The sequence below is a fragment of the Zeugodacus cucurbitae genome, chromosome 2, assembly GCF_028554725.1.
Source record: "Zeugodacus cucurbitae isolate PBARC_wt_2022May chromosome 2, idZeuCucr1.2, whole genome shotgun sequence".
Taxonomy (NCBI): Eukaryota; Metazoa; Arthropoda; class Insecta; order Diptera; family Tephritidae; genus Zeugodacus; species Zeugodacus cucurbitae.
Window position 1 is genome coordinate 56942182 of NC_071667.1, and position 19025 is coordinate 56961206.

Genomic DNA, 19025 nt, shown 5'->3' on the forward strand with positions numbered 1-19025 from the left:
CATGTTGTTCGAATGGACGAAAGTGTTCGATGCAGTACTCGCTGGAGGAAGCAGAAGAAGAGGAAGACCTCCACTTCGATGGAAATACCAGATGAACAGCGATCTAGTTTCACTTGGTATTACCAGTTGGCGCCGAATAGCGAGAAGAGGGAGTGGCGCGTTCTGTTGAATTGGGTTAAAATCGCCGAAGCGGTTCCCACGCCAAATATACATATATGGAGAATACGAGAACTACTCGTTCCTTAGAATAAGTATTAGCTGTCAGTTACAATTGCTCCTTCCTGTGTATCACCGTACTCCCCTCTAGGATATTAGGACTCATTTCCTGACATCCAACATCTCATTTGCTACTCTTACTAAGTGCCATCGTCTCGTCTCGTCGAATAAATCTTAATTTCAAGCTATCGAGGTTCTGCTACACTAAATAGCAATTAAAGCGTCAAGCTAATCATCGTTGTTGTAATGATTGTAATGAAACATTACCTAAATAAATTTAGAGAGTGGAAAGTCTTTGACTCGGTTGAGATCTTAATCTGTATTGTGGAACATGTATTAAATGCAATCTGCTTATTTAATATCAAGAATGGTTGAAGAAGAAGAACTGTCTTCGCGTGGTCTATCACACGATGGCTGAGCTTTGATGATCGTTAGTCAAACGAAACGCAAAAAATCCATTTATACTATCTTGTCACCGTCAAGGTTCGTCTTTACAGCCTTCGCTAGACTAATATTGATCAAATTTGGATGCCATATATTCGGTCAACCGAGCGAATTGGAATAAATTATCCAACTCAGTATATTAGTGGACCACAATCGACCAGGTAACCATAATGAACTCGGATTTTTATTCTGTCAACAACAAGATTGCTATACTCGAAGATCTTCGTTGATGCAAGAGGTTGTTCTCTGTTGTTGTTGTTGTTGTCATAGCGGTATAAAACATAGTCCCCAACTAATTTTGTGGAATTTTAACGATTTGACGGATAAAAATTAGGTTCCATTCCGGTTACGTCGAACCAATTGTGGGTTTTCTGTAACATACGGTGGGAACCGACTATCTGTCACATGGATAAACTGCGAACCCTATCCTGACCTATAATGAAAGAACGATTGATGTTGAAAATCACACGTTTTATATAACAATTTAAGCTTCTGCTATTTTATAAGCATAGAGTTCGATGGATTTTTTTTCGTCGAAGAACCACTTCAAGTCAATGCATATAATTTATGAAAGAAAAACACAAACTTTCGCCGCGTTTTTACAACAAATTTATTGGTCATTTAAGTTGTTTATTTTTCGCACATTTTACAATAAATTTACTGGCACATATAATTCATTAAACAATAACTTAAATGTAATACAATTAAAGCTATATTTGACACAAAACAAAAACAAAGAATTCATACATCTGCAATCTGCAATCGCAATAACTTGTGGCTCAAAACAAAATTTGATAAACAACACTCAAATCATATGGCAAACTTTTATCAAGCATTTTTAAGCCAAATTAACAGTATTAAAACAAAGTAGTTCTGGTGTACATTCATTTAATTTAATTATTTTTGAATGATTTCTATGTAAATATGAAATATTATATTCACGGCCTATCCGGATGGATGGCATAATTTTATATGCATATATAAATATTTTGGCGAAATGAATGTATTGTATATTATTTGTTAGATTTTCATATTATTTTGTACACTGTACAATTGAAATACAGTTGGACTTCCATAACCCAAAGTTCTCCATAACCCAAACTCTTGAATTGGCAATAAAAGTCAAATTTCATAAAAATTACCTTCCGTAACTCGAAAGTCTCTCTAACTCGAATTTTTTTTTTGTGGATTATGGTGATTCGAGTTAGAGAAGCTCATTTGTAATTAGTAATTGTGCGTAAAATATATAATTTGTTTAATAAATTCTAGAAAAGTAATTTTTTGATGAGGTGGCAACTCGTTTGCTTTATTTCTAAAATTTTATATAAATTTATATATTTTTTTCTTTAAATAGATATCGCTCATTTACTTGAATAGTGTCACAACTCAAAAAACACGATTTTTGAGTTGAGTATGCAGTAATGTGCGCACTTTCATCGTCCATATTGCATAAAAATTGCATTTCGATGCGTAGGAATATATAAAAAAAATATAAATATAAGAATGTGCCGTTATTAAACTTGTTATGTTGCATTAGCTTTTAACCTCAATAACGACACATTTCAGTTGTGCCAGAATTAGTTATAATTTTTTTACGAAATAGCGACATATTTTGTGTTCCAACATATATTGTGAAAAGGTGAATTTGATTTTCTTTCCAGAAAGAACGAACGACACATTTTGTATTAAAACGATATTGGTGAAAAATTAATTAAATTTTTCATATTGCTTTTTTCAGCAAAAGCGACACATTTGACTTATGACGGCGAAATTTATTTATATTTTTCACAAATAACGACATAATTCAAAATGGGTCACATTTATGCCCCAGAAAAAGATTTAGTACACTCTATTTGGTCCAATTATGCCCAACATTGTATTTAATATATTACAGGCCACTAGATTTGTCAATAAACTGTTGGGATTTTATTATATTTGCTAAATAAGGGACAATTGAAAACTTTAAATCGCTCTCCGACAAAAATCGACTTTTTTGAGTTGTGACACTATTCAAGTAAATGAGCGATATGTACATATACATATATTGCTCTTAATAATTTCTCTCTTTTATAATTTCTTTTGTACCAATTTATTTTTGTAAAAAAAAAAAACAAAATTGATCATTCACAGTTATGGTTTTATTCACTTTAAAATACTTATTTTTTTTTTTTTTTGTGTAAGTAATTTCAATACGCAAACAACAACAAAAAACGTATAACTAAAAACTTACACACATTAAAGCGCTTTAACAGAAAATTTCAAAGCATACAAGGAATTGAAATATGTCCGAAAGCCCAAAAATAACATAAAGTTAACAAAAAATGGAAACCAAATGCAAATACATGTAGGCGCGTAGTGCGTAATATTTCACTGGGAAATAAATGCATACAACTTACTGGCTGGATACAAGACAAATCAGATGAACTGAACTTCAACTTCAACAAGACATTGTAAGTACACATAAAACTAGAACTAACTTTAACCTCACTTTACTTATAACTAACTATATACATAGTAGTAAAGGCAATTTTAACACTGAACTTACACTTAAAATTATTTACGCTGCAGCTTTTCTGTAACGAAAGTAAAAGTGTTGGTTAATAATAAGCACATTATTTGAAAGCTTAGCTTTATCTCACCTCTCCAACGACTCAGCTTGCGACACATTTTATTATAATGCTTGGCTTGTTGTGGTTGATCAAAGATTTTCAGCGCCACCACCTGGTTTAAGTTCTCCACCGCTTTCTGCATCAACTCTTTATCGAGTTCGATGACAAGGCGATAACCGCCGCTTGGCGTTGGCTGCAGATCAAACTCATGCGCAGTGCTAAGACCACTATCGCTGTTCTCTAAATCGCTGCTTGTGTCTTCATCTTTCAAAGCTTTTGCATGCTTGTTGTTGCAGTCATTGCTGGCACGCATTACTTTGGCCGTGTGACTGGGCATTTCTACAGTAGAACAAAGTGATTGTTTATTAATAATTATAATTTAATAAAATAATAATGTAGTGAAATTAACAAACCTCCATTCGACCTACGCTTCGTTGGCACGGCGCGTTTGCCCTCATCAGTTTCGTAGTCGCGCTTTGGACAGCTACAAATCTTCACGTCCAGCACACGTTGTGAGAGAATTTCACCACTAAACGTAATTAGAGAATATGTATGAATCAGTGGACTTTGTATCAATAGGACTTTCACAATACACACACACACACACACAAACACACAGGTATGCACTGTTGCATGCACTAACATGTTCGCAAATCTACTTAATGATAAGTCCAAAGATTTTTTTTTTTGTTTTTTTTTTTATACATATAATAAAATAATTAATATGATAAAGTTAATGTGCGTCGCCACCTACTCACCTCATGCCCTCCAGCAGAAATATAATGCTTGTCTCCCGACGTCCAATACATGAATTCTGACACGTGAACTTGATGGCGATCGTTTGCGAAATGGAACTGTCATTCTTTGGCATAGCGCTAATACCGAGCGGCATTAAAATCGAATAACGATCATTAATGCTCTTACCATCAGCTGTGCCGCAGTACTCAGCAGTAGGATTTTCACAGCGCAGCAAGCTGTGACGGCGCTGCTCTTGCGTCTCTGAAAGGTGGTTGAAAGTAGGAAAAGTTAGTTAAGTTAAAAAGTATAAAGCTCAAGTAATAGACGATGTCAACAACATACCAGTATCCTTGCTGAGATGATTCTGACAACGTACCACAGGCTCGCTCACTTCATTCTTAAAACTCATGAGCACACGCACGCGTAGTTGCTGCACCGGCAGCTTGGGCACGTACACAGCCTCCAATGAAATGATTTCATTCATGCGTATATAGAGCTTCTTGCGATTGGGCGAGTACATCCAACTCTTCTTGGCTTGAATATTACTATCGATTTGCACGTTGAATTTGTAGCCACCAATGTCGTGTTCCTCGAATGTGGGCAAAATGTCCAAATTCTAAGTGAATGTCCGAAATTAAATATTAATATTGAAATATAAATTCAAATAAATTCCACAACTCACCGGTTTAGCATCCAATTGCTGCTTCAGTATCAACTCCTGTATGGCCGATTGCTGTGGGAAGGAAAAAAGATAAAATATATTATATTATTTGAAATATATTTGTTTATTTACATATTGCTCGTAACGGCGGTATAAGTGTTGTAACTTCATGTTCTTGCACTCGCTTGCTCTGCAGTTGACTAACGACTAACTGACTGTTTGACTCACTGACAAACAAGACTATTAGTGCACAAACACACAACGCAACTTACTAAGCAAATTTTGAGGTTTCATTCACAATTTCAGTTTGTTTGTAAACAAATTTCAAAGCTACTCACTGGCGGCTCTCCTTTTGTGCTCTTATTTATCTATATGCTGAGTCACTTGTAGTGGTGTTACTACGCCATTTATGAGTGTCTCTCCATTGCTCACCGTAGTAAGTATATATGTAAGTGTGCGATACGTCACCGATACGTATAAGCAGCGATAATGCGATATTCTTGTGAAAATACTTGTAGCTTCTGGTGAAATACACGAGAGAGTTCTTTGAATACCCCTGTGAGAAATTTAACGATTTGAGCAAATAAAAAAATGCTGATTCTAAAGATTTCATTATCCCTGAAGGAAATTTATGTCAACATTTTGAACTATTCTTTTGAGACAAACGAAGCATATAAATGGGAGCGAAAGCTATACGAAATCAGAATTTAAATATATTTTCCTCAAATGAATTTATTTCTACAGTTTCCAATTTCCTACAGGGTCCGAAGGAGTTTGGAAATTCGCACTACATTGCAATGACATTACAGCTGTACGTAATTTCAGATAGGATATTGTAATATACATTAATACATTACACTTCGATAGAATTTTACTAAAGATCAGAGGATACAGTACGTGCGTCTAATCAGCTTGGTACCATGCTTTGCACTGTAAATATCAATAAAACAGCTTTTATTTTAAAGACCTGTACTATTTCCGACCATTTTTCAAGAAATTAGGGTTTTTAACGAGCTGACTTAAGACTTGTCTGTACTACATGTCATGTATGGCATACCGTCGCATCGTGTAAAGCCTGGTCTGTACACCAAATATTAGGTCTGCCTGCAAGTATGCACAAAATTGAAATGTTTCAATTTTTCTGCTCGTCGTTGCGACGGGTAGCAAAGTGTATTGTGTGATACTCAGACCGATCTCATTCTTGCTTCATTTTTGCAGTGGAAGGTTTTGTACGCATCATGGCGCGACACGATATTTCGAAAATGTATGAAGCGATTTTGTTCAAATTTTGCACATTTCTTTGCAATAACATTATGTAGTTAATGAACTAAGGATTATATATATTTTTTTATTACAAATATTTCTTTGAGCCAAAATAAGCCGAATATTTTAGTATTTTTTTTTGTTAAAAATCTGTAAAAAATTTAAATTTTAATATAATTTTTTTCCTTCGATCATTAACTAGATTTATCCATTTACTGTCGAAATATTTTTGGTTTTTTGATTTTAATATTGAGTTATAATGTCCACGGCAAGAGCCTTTTTTGGACACATGATCAGAGATGAAGTACCAACGGCTGAGTTTTCGAAATTTTTCAATAAAAATTTAAATGAAACAACCCTTAAAGGCTTATGAAACTCCTACAGGAGAGAATTCAGTAAAATTTTTACAAATATGTTCGCACCAAAAGGGTTGCTTTTGTTTTTTTGCTTTTCATTTTCAGCGCATCCCGAAATTGCAAGTAGCGCCACAATTGCATCATCCGATGCCATAACGTCCGCTCACTTCAAAGATTGCAACGAAATGATGTATGAACAACTTGTCGCATAAGTGTACAGTGAACTGACTTGCGACCCGGTATGCATACAAGTCTGCAAGTGTATTCACTGCTTTATTGAATATCCGACTGAGGTTTCACAATTATATTTAATATTAAATAAAATGATCTCAGTAACTTAACCTCACTTTATTACTACCAACCGTATTTGAGGTTAAACACGAAATTATTAATTAATAACACTATACAAGATGTCTTCACTAAGGCATAAGTATATAATATATAAACATTAAAGTGCTTCCTGACCATTAACTTGATATAACAAAACCAAACTATAAACATTACACAGTTTTCCTGTATATTACAAAGTATAATATACTACTATTAATAGGAGTATCTGTAGACTGCTTAGAATTTTATGTTGAAGATTATTTCTAAAGGCTTTCTTGCTTCATTCGGTGTAAAAGCGCGTACTTGAAGAACTATTAACTATAAACTCTGTTAAAGTCAAAACCATGACGCGCATGACAAACTCATGTTTGAAATAAAGAATAGGGGAAACTGTTGATTTGATTTGCAGATAACCACAAACAATTAAAATGCAATTAACAGCTATTTACTTGCATTTTCGATATGTTTAAAAAACGTTGAGTGGATTTTGCGCCAGTGTTCAGCCGGAAAGCAAGTAAAACAAACAACATTTGGAAAAGTTTCGCTACTGAAATCCCAAAAAAATTTAAAAAAACACTGAATTACCGTTAAAAAGTTTATAAAAGGAAATGCAGCACTTGAAATGGGTGAAAATCTGTGTGGGAATTACTATTGGCAATCTGATGTTATTCGGTTTCTCAGCGCACGGCATATCACTGCGGAATTATCGCTTTTACAATTCTTATATAACAGCGTTGTATTCACTGACAATTGCAATCGCTTTCACAGTGTGCTATGGACAAAGTATGTTGAACGATTGGCAGCAAAACCAATTTGATTTGGAGAATGTCATTAAACTATACAGTTATATGAATATCACATCAGTGATTATCAACTATTTAACAGTACTCCTACTGTCACGTACATTTGTGCGTTTCTTTAATGGTGTTTCACTTTTTGAGACGCTCAAATTCTTTGATGTCAGCGCTAAAACAGTGATTGTATCGGTAAGATTGGTTATCCTTAAGGCCATACTCATACCTGTCATATATGAGGTGACATTGATATTACAACAACTACGTAATGAACCGGACAAACATTTATTGTGGACATTATATACACTCTTGCCAATGGTGCTCTCACAAATGTTGCCGCATCTCTTCTTTGGCACATTAGTTATTAGTAAAGTGCTGATGGAAACATTAAATGAACGTTTAAGTGAAATCGCCAATGAGACCAACTGCATGCAAACTGCATTGCAGATGAAGCTGCACAAACCATATTATCGTATGCAGCGTTTTTGCGACTTGGCTGATCGTTTGGATTTGCTGGCGCAAAAATACCAAATTATTTGCCGGCAAACAACAACGTATCTACAATTGCTTTCGGCGCCACTAATTTGCTCGTTGCTTTGCAATTTGTGCGGCATCACAGTGGGTTGTTTCAGACAATATTTAGCTATTGCTGAAACGTTTGTAAACAACGAGCCCTATGATGTATTTCATGCGCTAACTAATGCAGTCTTTCTGGCCATATCGGTGATCGAAGTGATGTTACAAGGGCACATTTCTGATAATAACATTGTGAAGGTGGGTGTATGTGAATTTGAAAATTACTTTTAATGCAATGTAATGGATTTCTTTTCCAGGTGCAAGAAACTGGCTTGATACTACAACGCATTAATCTGACACATGCGGATTTACGTTTCAAACAGTCGGTAGAGGCATTTTCATTGCTTGTATTAGTGACAAAATACAAAATTCAACCACTCGGATTGCTGGAAATTAATATATCACTCATTCAAGATGTAAGTGTACAAGTACGATTTCTATACAACTTTTCAATAATATACACTTGCTAGGTTCTTTCGGCGGTTACCAGCTTTTTGTTAATATTCGTGCAAAGTGATCTTACTTTACGTTTCTCATTGAAGTAAAATAGCTACAAGATCTGATATTTAGCTTACCTGGCTGAACTGCATAAGATTATCGGACTGTAAAGAAATGAAATATGATTTGATAAATATTTATATTTAAAAAAAAATTAAAAATTTTGTTTAAACTAACTTACATTAAGTTCTTGTAGATATTTATACGGCTCATCATTTGGTCTGCAAAAATGTTTTAAAATTATAAGTATACATATTTAATACAAATTATCGCTAAATAATACTCACATAATATCCTCCTCACGGTTTAGCTCATCGGAAGGATTGGATGCATCGGAAACATGCACAACATCAGTCATGCTTGTGTCCTTGTTAGTTTGATTTGAGCTACAAGAATATTCACTGGAAGAGAGGAGTAAGCACTTTAGCTATAAATACGAACAGTTGTCGCAAGCTTATATATTATTTTTACGAAACTCCCCACATTTTAATATAGTTGCGGACCTGCCCCAAACTTTCGTCATATATAAAAAATTGTTTTTATACTGTACGTTAGATTATGAAGCAACCCAAAGATTTTGATTTTATCTCCATGTAATTGGTCCACTAGCAAGATTCTTTGTAAAAAATTATGTCAATTTACCTGATCACATGCCACGACATTGCGAATTAAAATATTAGCAGTTTCAATACAATCACTACTTTAACCACACGAACAAATTAAAGACCGAAAATAAAATATGCAGGTAAGTAAATAACAATAGCCGTATTACTGCAGAAAACTAATCTGCGCAATAGCAGTGTTGCCATCTCATGTACAAAACAAAAAAAAAACACAAATTAATGATCATCGATAATCATTTATATCAAAAACTTCATTATTAATTGTTATTTAAATATGAGAATAATGTTAATGACAAAAAATTCTTGTCATCTCTATATTTTTTATCTTAAATTTCTTTGTAAATTTATTAATTGCTTTTGGCTGAATCACTAAACTTTGCAACATGACATTTTGATCACAATCCACAAGTCAGCTGTCTACACAGTAAACCAGGGTTACCACTGCATAAGTAAATGCCTTATTTACATTTGTTTTGTAAACAAAGTGCAAAACAACTGAATCAGAAAATGAATTGAAATTGCAAAACAATTTTGTTGTTGCTAACTAAGTTATTTTCAAGATTTTAAAAGGAATTTGAAATCATGAATTTACTCCAAATATTTAAATGAAATCAATATCTCTCAATTATCTCATTTTAAAAGTTAAAAAATAATTGTTGTATGAGTTAAACAAATATGCTAAACAACACTATACCAACTGATACATATACATCTGTATGTTGTAAATACAATAATACTTTAAAGTATTTAAATTTAAAAGAATTTAAAAGAATTCTTTTAGAGTACTATATGTATGTAAATAGATTATCTCTACTTACTTGGTTATGACACTAGTTGGATAATTTTCTGGCGTTAATGGTAATGGTTTCATAATATCTATCAAATGCTCGTATCCGCAATTAGCTTCGGTAGTGAAAATGTCAAGTTCATTGGTTGTAATATCACAACTATTCTGCACACCAGATTGGGTTAAAAGCTGTTGCTGTTCGTTTGATTGAGTGTGCAGTTGCAATGTTACATATTTACTTTCTATTTCGATTTCATGTAACTGGTTAGTGCTAAAGCAGAATAAATTGTTATTATAACTTCGGCATTTAATAAACAAGTAATGCACACCTCATGTTTATCGTTGTATCTGACAAAATTGAAATCTTTATCGGGCTCACGGTAGTGTTGCTACTACAGCTACTCTCGCAATGGTTTTGAATCATCTTGGAAATTTATATCTCGACCGGAGAAATTTACAAAACCAGGCCTTGGTAAATCCTTTACCAACCTTGTAAGATGTTGTGGATTGTGGTGAAATTCGCAGCCTCTTTCCTGATAAGTTGTCAAATTCGATGTAGATGTTTATAAAGAATAATCGGAAGTTTTAGATGCGGCGGTGGCGCTTACCATTCACGTGTACCATCGAATATTATGTTCTTATAATATTTATATTCACTTATTTTATTAACAATGAAAACGACTTGAAAAATGTAAACGTAATAGCTGGAACCGTTTTTTATATTTAAACAATAGATTTGATCCCCACATTTGCTTTTTAAGCAAGTTAACACATCCAAAAGACAATTAATCTTTACTTGAATGCCAATAATTACATTTAAAGAAAAAATATGTAAAAACCAGACATGAACAACCGGCAGAAACCAACAAGTGTGTGGAACGTAAAAACTTCAATTCATTTTGCGCAATGATGCCAACTGTTTAATAAACTCTATAAAAGAAGATAGACAATTAAAGATGCCGTATTTATAGAAGATTTGTTTTAAATATTTATTATATAAAATTATAATTATTTTACTTATATATTGATCTAATTAATAGTAATAAAGTTTGCAATAAAGCTAGAACTCTTAACTCGAAATGTGAACATCAAAGTTCACAAATATACTATTCGAAGATAGCTTAATATATAGGTGGTACCCGGATTTATATACTTATATTGTTTAAGGCCAACAAATTGAAATTAAATAATTTAAGTGAATTAACAGTTAAAATGAAGTTGTAGTTTGAATGTATTCTAAATGAAATTCTTTAATTATGCCAGTTGTATGTAAATCTCTGCAAACCATGACCGGAAGTTGACCTAGTAACTAACTATTAATTTACTACTATTTTGAAAATCCTATGCTGTCACAACACAATAACAATGTATAACTAAGTAAAATATGAAACAAATAATTTTACAAAAATTTATTGCATACGCACACAAAGTACATATATGTATAAGATACAAGGGGACGTACAATTAGTAATGCAAATAAATAGTTATCATTGAGTGCAGCAATAATTTAAATTCATCTATGCCAACTTTCACAAGATTTTATGAACATTTAGTTTTCCTTAAACGCAATGCTCTCGATCCATTTCAGGTATGGGTAAACCTTTGTGTAGACTCCCGGTGCATTGGGTTTAGCGCAAAATTTACCAAACGAAGTTACGCCAATAATAAACTTTACACATTTCATTTCCGGTAATTCAGCATGCAGCGGTCCACCGGAATCTCCTTGACATGTATCCTTTCCTCCAGCCATATGACCGGCACAAAATTGTTCATCCGTAATACCGTTTGGTAAACGACGTTCTTTGTTATATAGTTTTTTACACACATTCTGGTCAATCATGCTTAACTCCACCTTTTGTAGCTTATCGGAACGTGAGCCACGAAACTCGGTGCGTCCCCAGCCAGTGGCAACCGTAGTGGCAATATCTAGATCAGGTAATTGCCAAAGACAGCCTGGTTGCACTTTCGAAGTTATTTGCACTCTACTCTCCAGTTTTATCAACGCTATATCATGATAGTGGGAGAATGATTTATACTGCGGATGCAATATAATGATTGCTACGCCAATATCTTGTAAATCAGTTGAGATTTCATCAAGATTAAACGCACCTAGACGCACCACATCAGGAGGCTTTCTAAAATAAAAGTGTATTTAAGTTTTTGGTTTCTGATTATTCGACTAATTATAACTTACACGCTTGAGGTTGCACAATGAGCTGCTGTGAGCACATACAACTCACTTATCAATGAACCGCCACAACCCCATCTTATGTCCTCGTCCACTTGAGACCAACCCAATGCGGCCTATAAGGAATAATAGATCGAGAATTAAATATAATTTATTGTACATATATATTATTTGTGTCTTTCTTAAATTACCATATGTGGATATTCGCCTTCATTGGTGATTTGGCCGCCTACAATTAGCGGCAAACTTGGTACACAGGTTTTCCCAGAAAACTTGCGCGGAAAATCGAATTTGACTCCTTCGACTTTGTCATTATATTGCTGACATTCTGAAAACAAAGAAAATAAAATATTTAATTATAAAATTAACATCTATTGGTGGTTTAATCTCACTTCTTGCGCTGGGGCTTTTGATCTCCACATGCTTCACAAACAATGGACAGCAGATTATCGGTATATTTTGACGATACGAGCACACATCTAACTTTGAACGATGCACACGATAATTGTTAATGGCATGTAGACATTGATGCGCCAAAACGCAGTACCCGGCTCTGCCATCAAAGCTACGACGACAAAAGGAGCCCTCTCGTCGCTCCACTGATATACCGATCTCATTTTTTATATTACCAAATAAGCGGTTAAAGTCAGCATCAATAAATGGAATTGGTTGTAATGTAGTCAGTGGTTTGTTGGTCGTTACTGCGACCGCCGTATTGCCGCTGTTGGACACATTATAATAGTAGGCGTTAGCAAGTTTTGTTTCACGCTTTGGCGGACGTGGTTTCGTCTCAAACATATTCATGCCATTTGGCAATTTTTCGAAAAATTTCTTTCCACCACGCCGCGAATCTGTGTACTTGGTGCTTCGGTAGTACTGGAAAATTTGTGGACGCTCAAAAGCTGAAAGACAATGTATTTTTATAAATATATTTTTGCATTTTTACATGAAAATATTAATAATTACCAATGATTAAAGTACAAAACAAATTTAAAAGTAGAAATTTGTTAAATATTCGCAAACCGCACATTGTTTTGCATAACGTGAAAAATCCAAAGGTGACATCGCCAAGAGACAACAAAGCTAGCCTGTAAAGAGAATTAATATAATACCGTTAGTTTCACATATTCATTAAAATAAATGTCAGAAAAATAGAAGTAATAACACAAACTAAGTATGTGTAAAGAAGTGGTCATTCTCTTGGACTAATATTTAATATAATTTTATGGAATTTGGTAGTGTACACTCACACTTAAACTTAATATTCGCTGTACCTTACATTTTAATATTTTTTTATTATTATTTTCACTTTATTATTTAATTTTTATTTATTAATTACAGCTGCACACAAATATTGTGCAATAAATTAGTTTATATTAAATTGAAAAAAAAAAATATGAACACTTCAAAGTATTTTCTCCGCTTCAACAACTTTCACTCTACAACTCTAAATTAATACTGACGCCTTCATACGCTGTTAGGTCCTAAGAAACCCACGAACGCTTAAAAAACCAACTTCAACCAGTCCGACTATTTGCTATCTATTACTTTCCAAGCATGGGAAGCCCTTCGAAATTTCCCTGTTGAAAATCCTGTCCGTATTACTTATAGTAGCTTATATTTACAGAAATATTTTATTTTTCATAAATACACTTCAAGGTTCGCGGTAATCCCAGCATCAATTAAAATTTCAAAAGGATATAATCGTCCATTTCTTTGTTCGCTTTATTTGGTCGTAACGAAGAGCTACCGGAAAAACCACATAAAACAATGGAACGTATACTATACCTGTGTTCGGCGCGTGTGCATTCAGGTTGGATCTTTTTTCATTAAGGACATTCTACTAATCGCGATATTTTCCTAATTAAAGATATAGATGAATGTAGTAAACATTACTGAGAAATGGTGACGCTCTTCTACTTTCCAAAGATAAGATGTTAGTAAAGATTCGATAAGTTGCAGCATCATCCAAATCTAGATTAGACACTGAAGCAGGTATGCTGCTTATGCAATAATCGTAGTTGAAAAGTCAAGTTCATATTGAACGATCAAGATCCTTTAAGGTAGAGATCGTATGAATTGTCACGTAATCGACTTTTTTCTATAAAAAACAAGAAAAAACGTTAACTGTACCGAATCTAATATACCCTTCATAGGTGCATTTCTTTTAGTAACTATGTGTTTAAGCAAATCTAAAGACGTAAGAAAAAGTAAGTAAAAAAAAGAAAACATTTTACGAATTCTTTTTAGCCGGGTTGTTTGCTAGAAACATTAAGGTTATATAGTTAACCGATCTTAACAATTTCTACGAAGATTATATTATTAACTTAAGCAGTAATCCATGTCAAATTTCGTGAAGATACCACGCCAAATGCGGAAGTTTTCCATACAAGCCCTTGATTCCGATCGTTCAGTTTGTATGGAAGCTATATGCTATAGTGAACCGATCTGAACAATTTTTTCGGAGATAAAATTATTTCTATGAACAATAACTCACACCAAATTTCGTTAAGATATGTAGTAAAATGCGGAAGTTTTCCATACAAGCCCTTGATTCCGATCGTTCAGTTTGTATGGCAGCTATATGATATAGTGGTCCGATATCGGCAGTTCCGACAAATGAGCAGCTTCTTGAAGAGAAAATAACATCTGCAAAATTTCAAAACGATATCTTAAAAACTGAAGGACCAGTTCGTATATATACAGACAGACGGACATGGCTAAATCGACTCAGTTCAACATAATGATCTAACACCAACAATTTCATTCTGGATGCACCCATATAGCCTTAATGAGCACAAAAAAAAACATAAAACACGATTTTAAAACAAAAGCCCATTTTTCTGTTCTGAATAAAAAAAATTAAAAATTAAATTAATTATCTTTTGAGTTCGAACGTTGACTAAAATTGTCATTTCAATATGGCACAGCGTTCAGTCTGGCGCTTGATAAGCTCAGCGCTGGTTGTTAAGTAAATATTGTACGAATAATTAAAATAATTACCGAACTCACGTAACACGATGCATATTAGAATACTGCTCATCTTGTACTACGGTGTGTTGTGTATACACAGCATTGGCGCGTCCGGTTTGCGAAAAACCCGAAAAGTGCACGGTCAAGGTCGCAATCCGCAAGCTGGCATTCAATCACCACCTGGAGACAATTATGACATACAGCAAGATTTGTTCTCCGCACTCGATGGCGGTCAAGGTCAAGGCAAAGGAAACGGAAATGGAAGGGGACATGGTAATAATGGTCGTGGTAATGGCGGTAATAAGAATAAGGGTGAGAATTATGACATACAAGAAGATTTGTTCTCCGCACTCAATGGCGGTCAAGGTCAAGGCAAAGGAAATGGAAACGGGAACGGAAAGGGGCATGGTAATGGCGGTAATAAGAATAAGGGTGGCAATAATGGTTTGCAAGGTTTCGTCTTGGCCACTGAGTCGGACAACAGTAACGCACCGCCAGACTGTGCAAACCCCAATGGACCGGGTAATGGACATGGACGTGGACATGCTTATGGCAAATGTCGCGGTAGGGGTAACAATAAGTTCGGTCCGAAACCACCGCCACCAGGACTCTATAAACGTTTTGCCGCCATCTACAATAATGTGGAGAGAAAAGTACATGGTGCGGCTTACGATGAGACGCTCGAAAATGATGAGGTGAATGATGATTTCAATGGAAGATCCATTGTGGCGCCCGGACAATATCCACACATGGTAGGCAAAATATATATATAAACACTATATTCATATTCCATTAGCGATAGAGAGTGCCGCATCAAACCGGTTTCACTTTTGTTTCACGCTAATCACATTTAATGATTTGCATTGAAATCATTTACGAAATTGAGGCCAAAGCCGTGCATTCAAGACAATAATAATCGAACATACACAATGAGGTCTAAATAATTAATTAATGTTGATAATCCGCGTAATTAAATAATAATCATATATTTTTTTTCTATTACTCACACAGGCTGCATTAGGTTTTCGCTCCTTCTCCGACAGCTACGAGTACAAATGCGGTGGCAGTTTAATTAATGAGGTCTTCGTTTTAACGGTAGCACACTGTTGCTACCACAGCGGGTAAGGACTACTTACAGAAATATTCTGAAAAGAGTTTTTCTATATTCTATTTTCACACTACGCAGCCAACAGCCGGAGACCGTGAAAGTGGGTGACATCAATCTGAAGAACGTTGACTTCGATGAGGTATTTCAAGTGCGTCCCATTGCCGAAGTGCAGGTGCATCCTTTATATAACGCCTCGTATTACTATCACGACATAGCGCTCATACGGCTGGCACAGCCAGTGGTGTAAGTCCCTTAACTGCCTCGAATTATTTCTGTAATTTACAATCCCACAACTAAATATATTTTAGTTACACGAACTTTGTACGTCCGATACGCTTGTGGGTTAGTGATGACATTCCTTATGATAAACTTCATGCAATGGGTTATGGTTCGACCGCCTTCGCAAAGGCACCCACAAATATCTTAACCGAGTTGGAGTTGTCCATTGTACCATTGCTGCAATGTAATCAAATTTTGCCTTCAGACACTGGTGTGCCGGAAGGGCTGTTGGATTCACAGATTTGCGCTAAAGATTATGAGCGAAATCGGGATACGTGTCAGGTGAGTTGCAAATATAGAAAATTGTGGTAGATTTTAATTGAACTAGTTCAAAAACATAACCCCAAAACTTGAGTATCTTTCAATTAGTGTTTATGTATGGTCTATCGTCAGTATAACGATAGAAGGTTATAGGTTTTCAACTAGAGATATAGCAATTAGAACATTGACTTTGGGTTTTCTTTAATTTCATATGAGTTTCGGACACAAATGAGTCCTATTTAAAAGCTTATTCGAAGTTCGGAGTGGCCTACAACTTGTAGGGTTCAATAAAGCAACCCTAGTATTATGTATACATCCTTACTATTTTATAACTATTTTTCAGGGAGACTCCGGCGGACCACTACAATTGAATTTAATGCGTAAAAATCGGAAGCACTTCCGCTACTATTTAATCGGAATGACTTCGTATGGCACATTTTGTCGCAGCGAATATCCGGGAGTTTACACGCGCATTTCCTCATACATTGAATGGATCACCTCGGTTGTTTGGCCAGAACAGTATGACAGTTACTTTCCAGAACAATTACAATAGTTGGCAACGACTTATAATACAATACAATAACCTATTTCATAATCTATGTTACTAAGGAAATCTACCGTTGTTTATTATGACAATACAAGTATTCATTTAAAATGTGTTTTAACTAAAGTATTTCTCTTCTGGAATTATTATAAATTTAATCCGTAAATGGGTGGAAAGGGCAAGAAGAAGCGTAATAGCAAAGATTCCTCTTCCAGTACTAATGGTAACGGCGAGGAGGGGGAGAAGAAAAAAGATGGTAAGAAGAAGGGCAGCAGCAGCAAATCGCTGGGTTGTGACATCTTCAATGATGTAGCGATGGAGAATGCCTACTATGTGTGTCATAATGTGCAGGTAAACGAAATGTTATTAAATACATACATACAAAAAGGGTTTTTCAATAAGAGCGCTACAGAAAATTTAAAATTTTAAATGAAACAAAAACGGTTTGGGATATCAGTGAAATTCTTTATTTCTGTGAAAGTACATTCGATGCCATTATGTATGGAACTCGGCCACCACGGGCACGCTTGCAGAAGTCCAGACGTTGAACTCAATTTTCGACAGTTTGGCATAGACTTGACGTAGCCCCACAGGAAATAGTCTAACGGCGTCAAATCGCACGGCCGAAGCGATCATTTGACTGGGCCATTTCGTGAGATAACACTTTCACCAAACTTGGTTTCAATAAATCGATTACGATATTCGCTGTGTGGCCTGTGGTGCGGCCCTGTTGGAAACAGTTATTGTTCAAGTCCATATTCGGTTATCATTGAGCGGTAGCGATTCCCACTGACAGTAACGTGACGGTCTTGATCATCACGGAAGAAGTATGGCCGAATAACCCCGCCGGCCCATAAACCACAACAAACCGTAATTTTTCGGGATGCAATGGTGACTCATGGAGTACGTGTGGATTGCTGCCTGACCAATAACGCATATTTTGCTAATTGACGAAGCCATTCAGCCAGAAAGGAACCTCATCGCTGAAGATGATTTTTCGATGAAAATCCGGATCATCTTCAAGTTGTTGCTCAGCGCAATTTACGAACATATGACGATTCTGGTGGGCCAGTGGCTTCAGTTCTTGCCTCAATTTGATTTTGGCGATTATGACGACGATAAAGTGGACGTAGAGCTCTTAAAGTTGAGGCCACTGACTCCGAATTTCGGTAGTAAATTGTTGGATCGTATATCTTTCCATAATGAAATGGCAAACCTTACTAAAGACAAATGTCGAAATGAAATATGGCGTCGTTTACTGTCCCTATCGGCCTACTTTTGTAGCGTACCTATTGAAAAACCCCTTATAAATATAAATTTAATTTATACATCGTTTATTAGGAAGAATACTTGGCTGCTATTAAAACTAATTTTATTTTAGGATTTACTTAAGACACGCGGCTTCGCTTGGCCCGATGGACAAAAGAAGAAGAAGAAGGGAAAACGCTGAATACTAAATGATATATTTTTAGCGATCTAAAATTGAAATAAATCTAAAAATATTTTTATTTTATTATTAAATTTTATTAATTTAAACTCGTAAGCCACTATACTTAAATGTTATGATTTAACGGCGAAGATACATACATATAGACATACAAATAAAGATATATGTATGTACATATATACGCACAAATGTTGTATTTGTTGTTGTACATACAATGTCTACAAACTAAAGCACCGACAGCCGCTTGCTGTCTGCCGACGCAAAATGCTCCCACACCGCCCACTCAATAATAAAAAGCGAAAAACAAAAATCAAATGAAATTCTATTTTT

General features: G+C 35.0%; 5 protein-coding genes across 6 annotated transcripts; 3 read left to right on the plus strand and 2 right to left on the minus strand.

Moving 5' to 3' along the window:
* Nucleotides 1-1246: 1246 nt before the first annotated feature.
* LOC105209567 (cellular tumor antigen p53) lies at nucleotides 1247-10742 on the minus strand. Of its 2 annotated transcripts, XM_029038515.2 has the most exons (12): nucleotides 10504-10742; nucleotides 10225-10428; nucleotides 9927-10166; nucleotides 8773-8886; nucleotides 8667-8706; nucleotides 8563-8589; nucleotides 4690-4740; nucleotides 4350-4623; nucleotides 4028-4268; nucleotides 3683-3798; nucleotides 3300-3608; nucleotides 1247-3233 (listed from the first exon to the last, which is right to left on the minus strand). In XM_029038515.2, exons 2-12 carry the CDS (start codon nucleotides 10317-10319, stop codon nucleotides 3214-3216), a joined length of 1527 nt encoding a protein of 508 aa, XP_028894348.2. In that variant the 5' UTR covers nucleotides 10320-10428; nucleotides 10504-10742; the 3' UTR covers nucleotides 1247-3213. The 2 variants fall into 2 exon arrangements, with proteins under 2 accessions (XP_028894348.2, XP_028894349.2); XM_029038516.2 differs by lacking the exons at nucleotides 9927-10166; nucleotides 10225-10428; nucleotides 10504-10742 and adding an exon at nucleotides 9128-9512.
* Nucleotides 6019-8552, plus strand: LOC105209519 (putative gustatory receptor 94a). The gene is made up of 3 exons (XM_029038518.2): nucleotides 6019-8185; nucleotides 8245-8403; nucleotides 8458-8552. The coding sequence occupies exons 1-3, from the start codon at nucleotides 7226-7228 to the stop codon at nucleotides 8530-8532; spliced, it is 1194 nt and encodes a 397-aa protein (XP_028894351.2). The 5' UTR covers nucleotides 6019-7225; the 3' UTR covers nucleotides 8533-8552.
* Nucleotides 10743-11289: 547 nt separating the features above from the next.
* Nucleotides 11290-13171, minus strand: LOC105209520 (serine protease snake). The gene is made up of 5 exons (XM_011179939.3): nucleotides 13050-13171; nucleotides 12476-12985; nucleotides 12275-12411; nucleotides 12090-12199; nucleotides 11290-12030 (listed from the first exon to the last, which is right to left on the minus strand). The coding sequence occupies exons 1-5, from the start codon at nucleotides 13111-13113 to the stop codon at nucleotides 11445-11447; spliced, it is 1407 nt and encodes a 468-aa protein (XP_011178241.3). The 5' UTR covers nucleotides 13114-13171; the 3' UTR covers nucleotides 11290-11444.
* Nucleotides 13172-15005: 1834 nt separating this feature from the next.
* On the plus strand, nucleotides 15006-17374 carry LOC105209522 (transmembrane protease serine 12). Its single transcript, XM_011179941.3, has 5 exons — nucleotides 15006-15808; nucleotides 16068-16177; nucleotides 16243-16407; nucleotides 16473-16725; nucleotides 17048-17374. The coding sequence occupies exons 1-5, from the start codon at nucleotides 15104-15106 to the stop codon at nucleotides 17255-17257; spliced, it is 1443 nt and encodes a 480-aa protein (XP_011178243.1). The 5' UTR covers nucleotides 15006-15103; the 3' UTR covers nucleotides 17258-17374.
* Nucleotides 17375-17377: 3 nt separating this feature from the next.
* LOC105209521 (small lysine-rich protein 1) lies at nucleotides 17378-18925 on the plus strand. Its single transcript, XM_011179940.3, has 2 exons — nucleotides 17378-17599; nucleotides 18630-18925. The coding sequence occupies exons 1-2, from the start codon at nucleotides 17414-17416 to the stop codon at nucleotides 18696-18698; spliced, it is 255 nt and encodes an 84-aa protein (XP_011178242.1). The 5' UTR covers nucleotides 17378-17413; the 3' UTR covers nucleotides 18699-18925.
* The last annotated feature ends 100 nt before the right edge of the window (nucleotides 18926-19025 follow it).